This window comes from Diadema antillarum, unplaced genomic scaffold (genome assembly GCF_040938485.1).
Source record: "Diadema antillarum isolate AM-2024a unplaced genomic scaffold, OU_Dant_1.0 seq00000121_RagTag, whole genome shotgun sequence".
Classification (NCBI taxonomy): Eukaryota; Metazoa; Echinodermata; class Echinoidea; order Diadematoida; family Diadematidae; genus Diadema; species Diadema antillarum.
Window position 1 is genome coordinate 40337 of NW_027271201.1, and position 14800 is coordinate 55136.

Consider the following 14800-nt stretch of genomic DNA (forward strand, 5'->3'; position numbering starts at 1 on the left):
TCAAACTCGATTTTCACGGCTTCGACCGTGCGCGACTTTAGGACCTTTTTGTTGTAGCGGGTCACATATTATATATTTATATATATGTATGTATATATATATATATATATATATATATATATATATATATATATATATATATATATATACAAAATCGGGTTTTCATGGGGATTCAAACCCGGATTACTAGACTGGTGCTCTACCGACTGAGCCCTATATCGATGTTCGTCCCAAACCCTTAACTCTCTTTGCTCGTGTGGTCAGAAGCTATAGTGTGTGTATGTGTGCCATAAGTCGACATGATAATAAAGTCCTGATTTTTGTCTTTGTTATTCCTTGAAAATTTCTTCGTCTTAGGCGACATTTATAAGTCGACAACTCGTGTAAGTCGACCTGATTTTTGAGTGCCAACTGAGCTAAAATACATGTTAATTCCCTCGTCTAAGTCGACATAATTTTTTCGCTCAAAATATTATCGCCATTCTCTGAAAAAGAATTGTTTTCCCGCTCCGATTCACAGCATTTCTACTCAGTAATTTGCTAGTGTACGGTGCAGTAGCGTTCGCCCCATGAGTCCATTGTCTTGTACGCCAGAATAGAAAGGGCATACACTCATTTACTACTGTAGTACATTGGAGAATTACATGTGGTACCCAAAGTAGTTCACTCTCCCCATTTTCTCCTTCTCGTTATTCTCAAAACGCACAAATTTTGTAAACCTATATAAGTCCCAGTAGAGAATCATTATCAGAACATAAAATAGGTGTTTCCGTTTATCCGAATATTCTTACGCTGATTATTCCGAAGCGGTATTAGAAACCTGGGCCCATTTTTAGAAAATTAATTAAAATGCAACTACATGTAATTAAATGCAACTAAAAATCAAATGCAGGTGTATCAAATCACGTGCAACATTGCACATAAACGGAAGTGCGTTGCTGAAAAAACTTGCGTTTGATAATCATAAATATGACACTAGAAAATAGTTGTACGAACCTGAAACTCAATTGCGTTTAAACGCAACTCTAAAAGTCAAATGAAGTCCATCAAATCACGCGCAGCGCTGTATTCAAACGCAAGAGCGTTGCAGAGAAGACTTGCGGTTTTCGTAAGAAACTAGAAACTGCATCTAAAAGCTTCTCTTAACATCTACGGGAGATGTGTTATTGTTGAAAAGTCTTGCATTATTTTTTATTTCGTACGCAAAATTGAAAATTAAACGCAACTCTGAAAATCAAATACAATTGCAAGTCAATCATATCACACGGAACGCTGAAAAGACTTGCGTTTGATAATCATACGAAACTAGAAAATTTTTAGGGAACTTTTTTTAAATACTCAATTGCGTTTAAACGCGATTCTAAAAATCAAATGCAAGTCCATCAAATCACACGCATCGCTGTCTTTAAACTTAAGAGCGTTGCAGAGAAGACTTGCAGTTTTTGTACGAAACTATAAGAAACTGCGGTTAAACGGCGCATCTCTAAACATCTACGGAAGTGCGTTATTGTTGAAAAGACTTGCATCGTTTATTTCGTACGCAAAATTAAAAATTAAACGCAACCCCGGAAATCAAATGCAAGTCCATCAAATCACACGGAACGCTGAAAAGACTTGCGTTTGATAATCATCCGAAACTAGAAAATTGTAAGAAACTTAAACTCAATTGCGTTTCAACGCAATTCTAAAAATCAAATGCAAGTCCATCAAACCACAAGCAACGCTGTATTTAAAACGCAAGAGCGTTGCAGAAAAGACTTGCGGTTTTTGTACGAAACTAGAAACTGCGTTTAAACGCATAAAAATCTATACGGAAGTGCGTTATTGTTGAAAAGACTTGCATTATTTTTTATTTCGTAATGGAACTTTCGCCATGACTGAACTTAGTCTGCACTAGCGGGGGAAAGACATCGCAACATTTACACGTTTCAAACTACCGAAACGCACGCTGCTTCACGGAATGTCAATGAAAATATGGTAGCAAATTATTGTTACAGTTCGCTATGCCGAAGGTTTAAATCTCAGACCAAAGTTAAATTAGTCCGACGTTGGGAAGAGTTTTGTTTTTACGTAGGTTAGTAATCCGAAAGATGTCGTTTTCGGATTAACAAACTTTTTCTTCTTCTTTTTATTTCAGACTGGCCCGCGCCGTACAGAGCGGTAATGTTGCAAATCGGAGCGCGAGAACAATTCATTTTCAGAGTATGGCAATAGAAATTTAAGCAAACAAATAATATGGCGACTTAGGGAAGGAAAATCACACATCATATTTCAACTCAGTCGGCGCTGAAAAGTTATCTCGACAGAATCATACGAATTCACACGCATATATTTGCATCAATGCATTTGAATTTAAATCGCAAAGTTGCATGCAATTTGGGGAATATGCATTTGATTTTTCAAATCAAATTTAAAACGTACAGTGTCAAGAAACGGGCCCAGGTTTCCGATCCCGCTCTCTCAAAATCTCTGTAGAGATTTGGGAATTGTGCGTTATCCGCGCGAGATTTATGCATAAACTAAAACATAATTGTTGTTAATGTCAGTAGGTATGTTTTGGCGGCAAAAGGAGTAAGATTTGGGTACCGTAGCGATCTGCATCGTGATCTTTATACCCTGTATAGGGGAAATTAGTTTTCATTTATAAGTCGACAAAATGTCGACTTACGCGTAAGTCGAATTTTGCGTAAGTCAACGTGTTTTTCTCAGTCCCGATTATGTCGACTTACGCGAGGTTGACTGTATATATATATATATATATATATATATATATAAATAATTCAATTGTAAATTTTGTTTTTGGTGACATCTTCTATTAAGTGAAATCTGTTTTCACTGTTAATGATTTTACTTTTCCTCAAATACTAGATTACATTCTTATCACCAATAAAAGTAATTCAGTGCATAGTTGTTTCAGAATATTCAATAATTCCCCCCCCCCCCACACACACACACATCAGCAAAATCATCTAGATTTATGTTATTCATGAAAATTAAAATGTGCTTCATGGTTTGTCTCTTGTATCACAGGCCACACAAAAAGGTCGTGCCCACAGAAGTGAATTTGGAGGCAGATTGGGCCACGGTCTTGACACGGACAGAAGATCAACATCAGTTCATTTCCATTTGCTTTGACTGAAAAAGCAAAGTGCGTAAACTATGGATTTACATCAGAAGATACGGCTTGACCTTCTATCAATCCATCTTACAAATGCAGTATTTGTTAAAGAGTGCCTAATCTGTGTTCAATATTTTGTAGAATGGGAAAAGTGTGATATTTATCTGTACAGGTAATGGTCACATGACATAAGTGTACAGCCAGACCAGACCAGATGTGGTAGGGTTTTAACAGTTTCTCAATGATGTGTGTATTTGGCAGTCAACGTCTGATGACGTGTGAAGGCAAGGATGGTTACTGACACAGGTACATGAAGTACAGTACAAGTGGTCATTTTTTTGGAGTTATTTTTTGTACTTGGCTGGGTAAAATGAGTCACATGTTTTTAACTCCGTGGAATCAAGACGTGTATTAGCGGAACATTTAACGTGCAAAAATATTCACATGCTTTTATTTTCGCCCTGGCTTCTGGTGGCGTGAAATGCACAGAAAATTTCCACACCGCGGAAATTTCCACTTTTACAGTATTATATGCACGACATAGAAACTGGCCTTACGAAATGGGCTCAGAGTATGACATGGCTTTCTGCAACCACTGCAGTTCAGATTATAATCAGATGAACTGTGTTGTGTAAAATTTGCAAAGTCTTGCTTTACAATGAAACATTGCATACAATGTTTCCTAAGCTTCAGAAGAATGCAAGCTGAAGGATAAGATCAGAGCATTGTACTCATGTAAAATGAAAGAGCTTTGCAATGATGCACAATGCAATAATTCTAATCACTGAACAAGTGTCATGCCAAGCTTCAGGACTGGATTGTAGTACTGTATGCCCTGTGTAGGGTAAGATAGGGTAGGCTTTGTATGTACCTTGAGTGAGAGACTTAACATCAGAGTACTATATCATACCTTGATACCAAGATGACAATTGCTGTAGCAACAACAATTCATTTAATGGGTCATTGTGTCATTGATGCTGTAGTTGCAACTCTTTAAAGTTACCACAAAGGAGAGTTATTCTAATGGAAGAGGTAAGACGAGGGGAAATCCTGTGGTATAAAAAATCATGACAGGCACATGTAAAGTGTATAACTTTTCTGTGTGTAAGACTACATATTTCCTTCACTTTATCTGCAACGTCTTTAAGACAGCTCATGCTGTGAGACGCACTATTATCTTGCATAACAGATTTAATGCTTTTGAGACAAATTAGTGGAAGTGTTGATGTGTGAATTGAGGCATTTCAAGTCATACAGATATCAAACGTTTTAGTACATATAGGAATTTTGGTTATCCTGTAGGTGGGGCTTGACACTTTTTTTTTTCCTCTGGTGGCCTGTTTGGGCCACTAAAATCTTTGAATTTGAGATTTCAGTGGTCCCCCCCCCCCCCCCCCCCCCCCCAAAAAAAAAAAAAAAAAAATAGCAGCCCTTAATAGAGGGAAGCATAAACATTCATTTTGCATTTTAGTTGCCCAATTGGGCCACCAAGAGATAGCCCTTTTGGAAATTTGGTAGCCCTGACATCAATTTTTAGTGGCTCTGGGTCACCAGGCCACTGCTAGTGTCAAGCCCAGTTATAGGTTACTGAAGTGTAGCTTCCTCTCGGGACTTAATCACGTACATGTATAGGGAAACCCCAGAAACGAGCTTGCTCACAAGGTACCACTTTGAATCATTTAATGAGGTGAATTTGGCTGTTCCACTTGTCCCATTACTGCAATGAGCTAATCATTTTGTTAGTATGTTTACAACAAAGTACCTCTTTTAGTGAGGTAAAATCATTGATCCTTTGCAGCCTCGTCATAGTAGGGTTTCCCTCTTTTCTCATTATGTCATAATGGACACTTCAGATCTTTCCTTTTATCAAATTTTAATCATGAAGAACACTAATATTACATGTGTATATAAGTGCAAATTAATGACAGATGTATTATGTTACAGGTTGTAGTTTCACTGTCCTGTACTCGTGTAACAAGATACCTGTTGTAGCGCCTGTCTTTTGTAAGTTCAAAAAGCTTTTTTGTTGTTACATGCAATTGTACTAAGTTTCCACTACACTGTGTTATATCCTTTAAAGTGCTCCTTTGTTTTTGTGTGAAATGTGTGAAAGTCATTTCATAGTTACTCAAAAGATGTATTGTCTTCACAACTCCTTTACAGATGTTTGACTTTGTCACAAAACATCCAAGACGGGGAAAATGTCAGTCGAATATAGGCCATATTTCATGTTAGCAACGAATAAGGATTCTTACACGTTAACAAAAAAGGATTCTTACACAAATATTGTCCACCTATTTCATGAAGACAACAGATTTTGAGGTCTGTTAAAGATGATATGTATTAGAAAACTGATGCTCAATGAGACATGATACTGTAAATAAAAAATGTAAACTGTTTCATGGTCCTTTACTTTTGCCTGCATTGCTCCAAATGACTTGAATTTTTTTTTTTTTATGAAAAGTCTGACTTATAAATTTGCAATGCATGAAAATATATTCTCATGTGTATTGTCTATATACGCTAGAGAAAGCAACATGTACACCTGTATTCAGTTTGTCTTCCAGCTACTGTCTAAAAAGTATTCTTCATGTATTTTTCATTGTATACAAAAATACATAGCAGTAATAACCTTTGAACAAAGCCCTGATTGGAATTAGTTATGGCAAAGATGCATGTCTGTGCAAATGTAAATGGACATTTCTAAACCAAACTTGAGTCATAAACGTATATTAGGCAGCACAACACATGTAATCAGCTGGGTCAGGGCATTTTGTGAAAAGAAAAATGTTAATTCTTTTTGCCATGAATATGTCTGTACTTGAATTAAAGTGCAATGAGTTTTTCATAGAAATGAAGAACCTTGTTTCCTGAATCATTTTTCCATGCACAAAACTTAAAAAATGCACTTTAAAGAGTCAAATCTGGAAAGTGTGATATGTTTATGACATATGAATTTACAGCTGTATCTATTAAGTTACTATCTTACTGAAAGATGGTAAATGATTCATAATAAGTATGCAGGAAGGGAGAACTTTTTCTAAGTCTGTTACAGAAATTCATGCGCTTATGGTTGAACTGTGTTGTTAAGAGTGTATCTCTGTGTCTATTTGGTGAAGTAATATGTTTGTTGGTGTGTGTGTGTGTTGGTACAATGTATGTAGCAATAGTGTGGTGAACTCTGCTCAATCTTCAAATTGAATTAGTAAAGTGTACAGTGCACTTCCATTATAATGAACATGGCTATAACAAAATTTCAGATACAAGGAAGCAAAATTCAGGGCCCAAAATTTAAGTTTTGATAACTTTATACACTTCATTTGTTCGGATTTGATAAAAGAAATTTGCTGGTCCCAAGGATTTTACTCTAATGGGAGTCACCCGTAGTTACATCAAATTAGATGCCCAGTCTCATCATTCAAATTCTTCTTATTATTTTGTTATGTAATTATTCATTTTCTCTACAATTATCAATCTTTTGAGATATTTTGTTTTAAATTTACTTCCTCATTCATCTGCCACTTCTTATTTATATGTCACTTTTATTCATTTACATATTACTCAATTCCCTGGTTATATGCGTACAATCATCAAGCCCTTCACTTCTGGATCCTCTGTTTTGAACCGAACATCATTTTGTCCTCAATAGCCAAATGTAATTGTAACTTCATTTTGCCTCAGTCTTTTATTTTGCTTGTTAATGGAGAGTAATAGACTTTTCCTGCCCCCAGTCGTGTAAAAGTCGGAATGTCTGGATGCGAGTGATTGGGGTGACTTATTTGTTGTTGTTGTTGTTGTTGTTGTTGTTGTTGTTGTTGTTGTTGTTGTTGTTGTTGTTGTTGTTGTTGGCTTGTTGGTGTTTTCTTGCTTTCGCCCATGAAATGCAGGCCTGCTTTCAAGTGTTGTGAGAGCCACAGTATAATCTTGGTTGTTGTTCTTTCTCCTGTGGGAATAGGGGCAGATCCAGGAATTCTGTATAGGGGAGTGCACAAAAATATTTCTGGTGCCACCTATGCAGCAGTGCAATTTTTCTGGTTCCATTTAGAATGAAAAATTAAAGTGCCCCTTTCATTTTTTCTTTTTATTTCTTTATTTTCAAAAATATTAAAGAGGATGCTAACCCAATGCCCCCCCCCCCCCTGGATCTGCCACTGGTTTAAAAAATAGCAAAAACAAACAAAAAAACAAACAAACAAACAAACAAAAAACCAAACAAACAAACAGGTGAAAACAAGCAAGCAAACAAAACAAGCAAAATGAAATTCTGATTGTACGATTTATCGTCCAGAACAGCATTCAAGAATTTTCAAGCATAATCTTGCTTTATTAATTGACGAGCAATGTGGAAATAAGGAGGAAAAACTCGAATCTGGTTACAAAAGTGCCAGGTTGCGCGCGTGGTTCTTACGTGGGGATCGAACCCCCCACACAGCGTCCGAAGCCATCCAATTGGCGAATAGATCAAAGGCAAAGCGAAGTAACCACAATGTCGAGCTGGCACGACAGAGGGCGCACAAATTGCTATTTATACAGCGAGTAGGAGTACACTACACTCGTGCTTGTCTTGTACTTTGACCAAGAATGTGGGAGACCCACCCACACTTCCCTAAGCTGCGACCATTCAGTTGTAAAGATGCGCATGATTCATGCTCAGACCATGTACCATGTATGCAACATGAAGATAGGTACTACCCCCACCCCCACCCCCCACCCCACTCCCGATTTCATGACCTTAAATGTAGTGGGCCGAATGTTTTGCAGTAATATAAAAACCAACATGATATGACAAAAATATTGAGTAATTTAAAAAAAATCCCGTGTTTTCATTTTATTCCACTTCATTTCATTGACATTTCCATCTTTGTTTAAAAAAAAAGATAAGTTAAAAAAGAGAGAATGACCTGACCTGTCTCTGTAAAGAAATACAATTGGTTTATAAACTGCTCATCTTTTTTCTTTCTTTCTTTTTTAAATTTAGGGTCTTACATCAAGTCCCTTAATTAATTATTTTTTCCTTATCATCTTATCTCAATAACTGTGAAATAAAAACAAAAAATGCGTTGTAATTTATTACGATAAACTCACCAAATAACATAAGAGATGAGTTTCAGTGAATTGGATTGCACTTCATTCAACATTAAAGCAGCCCAATCACATCATCAGTTTGCGGCAAAATGCATATAAATTAGGGCTTTCTTGCAAGTACTCTTTCAACCATTGTTATCTTTAACATTCTTTCAAAACGGGTCTGCGTGTCAGTTTATTGCTAGTGCAAAAGACTTGTAATTGTCATGGGGGGCGTAGAACTGAATAAAGGTTTTTTTTTGTATACATTCCTTTACATTGATCAGATATATTCTTTGATTTTATGTAGAAACTACTATAAATTTCACTTCAATTTAGTTTCATATTTCCCACTGAAAAGTACATCAAATAAAACGAAACAGAATGAGGCATAACATCTCCAGCTACGATGAACGTAGAATAATATCCTTACTACAAACATAACACATGGAGGTCAATTTATGAAAATTTGAATCTGAGTAAAAATGCTGGAGAAATGCAAATGAAATAATACAAAAATTTACTTAAAAGTAATCTTGTTTTAGGTCCCGGTATAGAAACCAAGGGCAAAGATTTAGGTAAGGAACACGGGTTCAACTTAGGACCAAACCAGAGAAAAGAGATAGATGAGAAAAAGAAAAGACAAAAATACTTGGAGGTAAAACAAGATACTGATTATAAGAACAAAATTATTAATAACCAACCTCTCTTCCGGCATATTTTCTCAAGAATCTTTTTGACCACAGTGAGTGTCCGGTGAAAACGGAACCCCAAGAAAAATTTTCCATTTCACAATAGTAACAAATTTTCAAGAGAAACCTGTTGAATTTTTAACGATCCATGATGATTTATGATTAGAGAGTTTTAGAAAAGTTTTGTTCATGATCACAATTCGTTTCAGGCGTAAAATAGCTCGTCGTCATGGCAACGAAAGTGCCAGGTTGCGCGCATGGTCCTTACGTGGGTTCGATCCCCACATAGTGTGCGAAATACTATAAGCGAAGTAACCACATAGATGAGCTGGCACACCTCTGTGAGCGATTTTTAGGGTTTTATAGATAGAATTAATCTGCCTCTTGAAGGAATTACTGTAAATTCATTAGCGTTTGAAATTCGTTCCTTGAATGTTTATTCAAGTTAAAAGGTACATGAGTATTGAATACATTAATATAAGAACAGCAAAAGTCCAAATCATTCGCTATCATCTTTGAAGACCGCTAGTGGAGATTGTTCAGATGTATATTTCACATTTCCATTTGTATGCACAACGCTCCTATGAATGGCCGCGGAACGTTTTTATTTTTTTTTTTTTGGACTTATTATTATTTTCTTTATTATTATTATTATTATTATTATTATTATTATTATTATTATTATTATTATTATTATCATTATTATTATTATTATTATTATTATTATTATTATTATTATTATCATCATCATCACCATTATCATTATCATTATCATTGTTATCATTATCAATATTATCATAATTTAGGGGTGGAACTGACCTCGGAGAGTCAGGGATTTTTTTTTTTAATGTTCCCATTTTTCTCCTTTTTATTTATTTATTTTTTTTGGGGGGGGGGGGGCGCTGCAGCTATTAAGAAATCCGACAAAACTCAGGTTGTCATGATACCATATATATACATATATAACATCTGGCTTCATCACACATGAGGACTGGTCGGGGTTGCAGTTTCTAAGGCAAGCAGGAAATTCAATTAAGGTGATGTAAAGAAAAGGAATGGAAAGATGGGGATGCGGCGGAGGAGGAGAAAACGGAAAGATGCAGGAAGAAAGAAATTCAAAACTGCTTTGACTTTGGACACGTATACGGTCATAAAGGCTTAATTAGCATATCTAAAATTGTTATCTTGGTAAAAGTTGAAATGTAAATGAAGAAATTTAGGCCCATAAATTATCAGGCACTGCATGGATATGCGGTGATAACGACAGAATGACAAATACAACGATGATGACTGATATTACTACTATACTACAACTATACTACTGCTACTACTACTTCTATACTGCTGATTAGATTATGATAATGATATCATTGATCATAATGATAATGATAACAGCAATGATAATAATAATGATAATAATAATAGTAATAATAGTAGTAGTAGTGATAATAATAATAATAATAATAATAATAATAATAATAGGCCCCTAATGATGATAATCATCATCATCATCATAATTATATGTGTCAGATTAGATGCCTTTTAGGCCTACTAACAAGTATCAAAACAAACATAATTTATAATAGTGTGCAATGTCTAGCTTTCAGGCGCCTGTAATAATGCAGCATTAATGCAACAAAAAGCAATTAGATGCTCCTGCTTTCAGTACAATAGATTGCCCGCATTGGATGGAAAGGCATAACGCCGGTTATATTGAAAATAAAGAAAGCAGAAAAACAAAATGATATCTGGGGAATTAAATTTTGTCAACAGCAATTTTACTAGAATTGCCTTTGTACTTATTGTACTTATCGAAGCGCGACATGATTGAGAATGCACGACTGCGGGTGATATAATAATGGCCACCTTGTAATCTGCGAATATCAATTTTTGCTGACGAGATTTCGTCTGACCCGTCTGAATGTGTGATGGGACTGAGGACATGCAGTGACTTCTCGCCCGACATACAGCTGCCTACTATGATAAATATAGTCGGCGATTTTGGTCATGCAGCGGCCTGTAGCGTATACCCGAACTCTATGCCGACGCCTTGGGATCTGTCTTCGCGTGGCAAAAGTGCCAGATTGCGTTCGTGGTTTCTAATGGGGCTCGATCCCCACGGTATGTTCCATAATTCACCGCTGGTGGTAAATACAAAATCAGGCGAAGTAACCACTTTATCGAGCTGACACCGACAGTGAACGTGAAAGTGAACTTATAAACCTATGGCGTATTGCGCAATCCGACGCACTTCCGGGTACGTGCGTCATCCCTAGTCTAAATTCCATTCACTCTGTTATTTTAGTCTACCGTATATCTCTCTCTATGATAGCGCATACAATTCGATATGCGGTGTATTCCGCTTTCATGTCGAAAGTATAATGAACTGAATTTCAGACTGCACTTTGCTTACATCTACGTACACACACACATGTATGTAATTCTATTATAAACGTGTAAGATATCGCATACGAAGAGTTATACAACGTACGTATATCGCAAAACGTTAAGTTCTGCATCCCTCATACATGTATTTATTTTGCGAAACGTAAAAATAGGATAATTCTCAACATAGAATGTTCCTCGTTACGTAAAATAAAGCATCACTGGAAAGCTTTTATTTGGCTTCACTTAGTCTATTGTGATGATGGAGTTACTTTAAAATGTTTAAAATGACACTTAAAGGTCCCTGTTTCGCGATCAAACTTATAGATATAATACGTGTAGGCCTATACTTATATGATATCTTATATACATAAAATACACTGTTTATCATATAATATATATATATATATATATATATATATATATATATATATATATATATATGTGTGTGTGTGTGTGTGTGTGTGTGTGTGTGTGTGTGTGTTTGTGTGTGTTATATTATTTGTAGGTAATATTTCGTGATGAAAAAATGATGACAAAGGATGTCGCAGGAGGCCAGATTTATTGAAACTTTTTTTTGATGTCTTCATCATTACTATATAGTCATGCTAGGGACTGTCTACTTAATCAGATGGAACATAAAATGAAATAATAGCTAGGTATTATGGAATAATTGGAATGAATTACAATGAAAGTAATTATAGCATAATACTATGTAGGCCTATACAGAATACTGTGTTAAACAAATTTGTTGAACTCTCTAAAAAAAATCGAGTGAAAATATTCACTCCTAAAAGAGTGAATACAAAAAAAGAGTAAATTTGGAGTGAAATTGGAGTTCGTTTTAGAGTGACCCTCAAGGATCACTCCAAAATCTTCGAGTGATCCCTGAGGTCACTTCAAAATGAGTGAAAATGAACATTTTCACTCAAAATTCACTCCAATTTCACTCCAATTTCACTCTTTTTTGTATTCACTCTTTTAGGAGTGAATATTTTCACTCGATTTTTTTAGAGAGAATATTAAGCATCATATGAAACGGTTATGGAAGACACACAAGTCAACGGGGTATGAATATGCATTGGTAGTGGCATGAAAAATAAACACGACATACAGTGGAAGAATAACAAGCAGCCCGCCCTAAATGAATAAACATAATACCTGTAATGATTATATCAAGGAGCTTATAGCAATGAAGCTCCGTGGTAAGTAAATAACGATAAAAATGTGCAGAACAAGCTTATAGGCCTATTGTCCTGTTGCTGCAGTCAGCCTATACATTATACTCACTCAAATCTATATCTGCATTACATCATTATACCCGTTGTCTGCATGACCTACAACAGTCTTATGACCTCACATTAGACCACTTCCAGGTTTCATGAGCTAACAAGCAAAAAAAAAAAAAAAAAAAAAAGGGTCCTCAGCTCATCTCTCCCCTTCCACTTCCGGGTTTCTTCAGCTGACAAGCAAAAGAAAAAAATGTTTTCTTCAGCTCATCTTTCTCCTTCAAAAAAAAAGTGTGTGTGTGTGTGTTGGGGGGGGGGGGGCCTAAGTGATGACACCTTATGTATTCATTTGTATGGTGCACATAAAAAGTGTGTCTGTGTGGGGGGGGGGGGGTGAGCCCCACCCCCCCCCCCCACCCCCGTTCCGCCGGCCATGCATAATATGATATACATTGTGTAGGCCTTATACATGCTGGCTACTTCTTTCTGAATATCAGTGTCATTCTTAGTGCACTTTCCACAATGAACATTGAAGTTTTGGGGCCTCTGTGAGATTAGTTTGATTTAACCTTTTGGGTACAAAGCACATGCTGATCAAGTGCTCCTGGCAGTCATGAGTGCAGTGTCTCTTGTGACGGCATCCGTTGTCTTTTTGTAGTGGAGTGAGAGACCGAAGAGTGAGACCCATTTATATCACTCGGGGGGGGGGGGGGGGGGGGGGGGTAACACCGGGTGCGCACCCCTTTAATTTTTCTGAAAATAAAAGATTAAACAAAGGGACTGTACAGTATACTGGTTGAGGTGGGGATTCAGGTTTCCAACATTCCTAAGTGAGATAATGAGAAATCTCTTATGAAATTTACACTATGAAAAAGCATGTATATTTATAATTTTAAGAAGGATTCAACGTTTATTTAATGAAAATTGGTTTTCAAATGGCTGAGATATCCATAAAAGTGATGATAATAAAAGGCGACAGGCCACGCCTTCTATTAGGATCTCTTTTTTCACCTTGTTTTTGGATATCTCAGCCATTTCAAAACCAATTTTTATCAAATAAACTTTTGATATACCCCTTAGAATTGCATGCTCTTTGACACTCTCATGTGGGTATGTGGTTTCTGAATATCTCGCAAAACGTTAAAAGCTAAATCCTCACCTCAACCAGAGCTGTACACATCCTTTAATATGAAAAGAAAAAAAAAAATGAAAAGGGAAGTGCACCCTCTTTAATTTTCGATTGTACGGTGGTCAGAAAATTATTTTTTATGCCCCCCCCCCCCCACAAACGGAATTCCTGGATTTGCTCCTGATAAGGCCTGATAGGCCTACATTTCAATTATATATCGAACTACCGGTATCCATTTCTAATTCATGTTCAGATTATAATACCAGGTGCTAACGGGTGGCTTTGTTTTAGTACACCTTAGTGCTCTCAAACAGTATATGGGAATATAGGCCTAATGTTGTCCATTGGATGGGATATTCAATAAAATCAGACAAACAGAATGCTAGAATGTTTCATCAAATCAGATTGAGGACATATGAAAAATTTAGCCTTTTTCAGCCTTTTTACTACTTTAAAAATGATCGGACCACATATCGAACCACAATAATAAGTAATGGCAAAACTTCCCATTTTCTGGACCATGGCAACGTCAACATAATTACTCATTTCAGACTGATCTTTCCCTCGCTAACAGTACATGGCAATTTTGAGTAGGTTGTTCTAGCTTCTTATAATAACTTTTTTGACATGAGAGTCTTTAAATCGTGACGTGTGGATTTGCTCCAACTCGTAAAAGCCGAAATTAAACGGTAACGTGTAGAGCAAAAGAAAACCTATTTCCCCAGGTGAGGTTCGAACTCACAACCTCCGCATGCCTACAGTGTAGCCAGACGGCGCTGGGTACTGTCTATAAGTACAGCGCGCTAACCTATTGCGCCACTGGGGACGGTTGGCGGGAAAGGGTACCAAAATGACATGATTCTAATAAGATTTTGTGGCATGCTCATGTTGTATCACGTGCCGTCAATCCTTGTCACCTATCAATATTTCATATATTGGTACTATCTTTTTGCCAAGAAGACCTATTGCATTCATATCTATGCAAACTGGAAAGATAATTGAAAGTTTTTTCCTGTTTTTGTACGAGCGTCTAAAATTGGCAACAATGACGATATTATCAAAACCAGCTTTCAATATCACATTCATAAGAATAAATTGTAAAAAAATATATAATTACAAACTTTTTAAAAAATTTATTTGAACTTTTTTATTTAAAACAAGATACGTATACTAAAATTTGTTT

At 36.2% G+C, this 14800-nt stretch overlaps 1 protein-coding gene and 1 non-coding gene across 2 annotated transcripts in view; one reads left to right on the forward strand and one right to left on the reverse strand.

Moving 5' to 3' along the window:
- LOC139727155 (DNA topoisomerase 3-alpha-like) overlaps positions 1-3062 on the forward strand; it is a 30686-nt gene extending 27624 nt beyond the window's left edge. The window contains exon 27 of the mRNA XM_071638130.1: positions 3031-3062. Coding sequence (XP_071494231.1) covers positions 3031-3062 — 32 coding nt within the window. The remainder of the gene's footprint in view (positions 1-3030) is intronic.
- An 11272-nt stretch (positions 3063-14334) lies between these two features.
- Trnai-uau (transfer RNA isoleucine (anticodon UAU)) lies at positions 14335-14443 on the reverse strand. Its single transcript has 2 exons — positions 14406-14443; positions 14335-14370 (listed from the first exon to the last, which is right to left on the reverse strand). It is a non-coding gene; the product is annotated as a tRNA-Ile (tRNA).
- Positions 14444-14800: the final 357 nt, after the last annotated feature.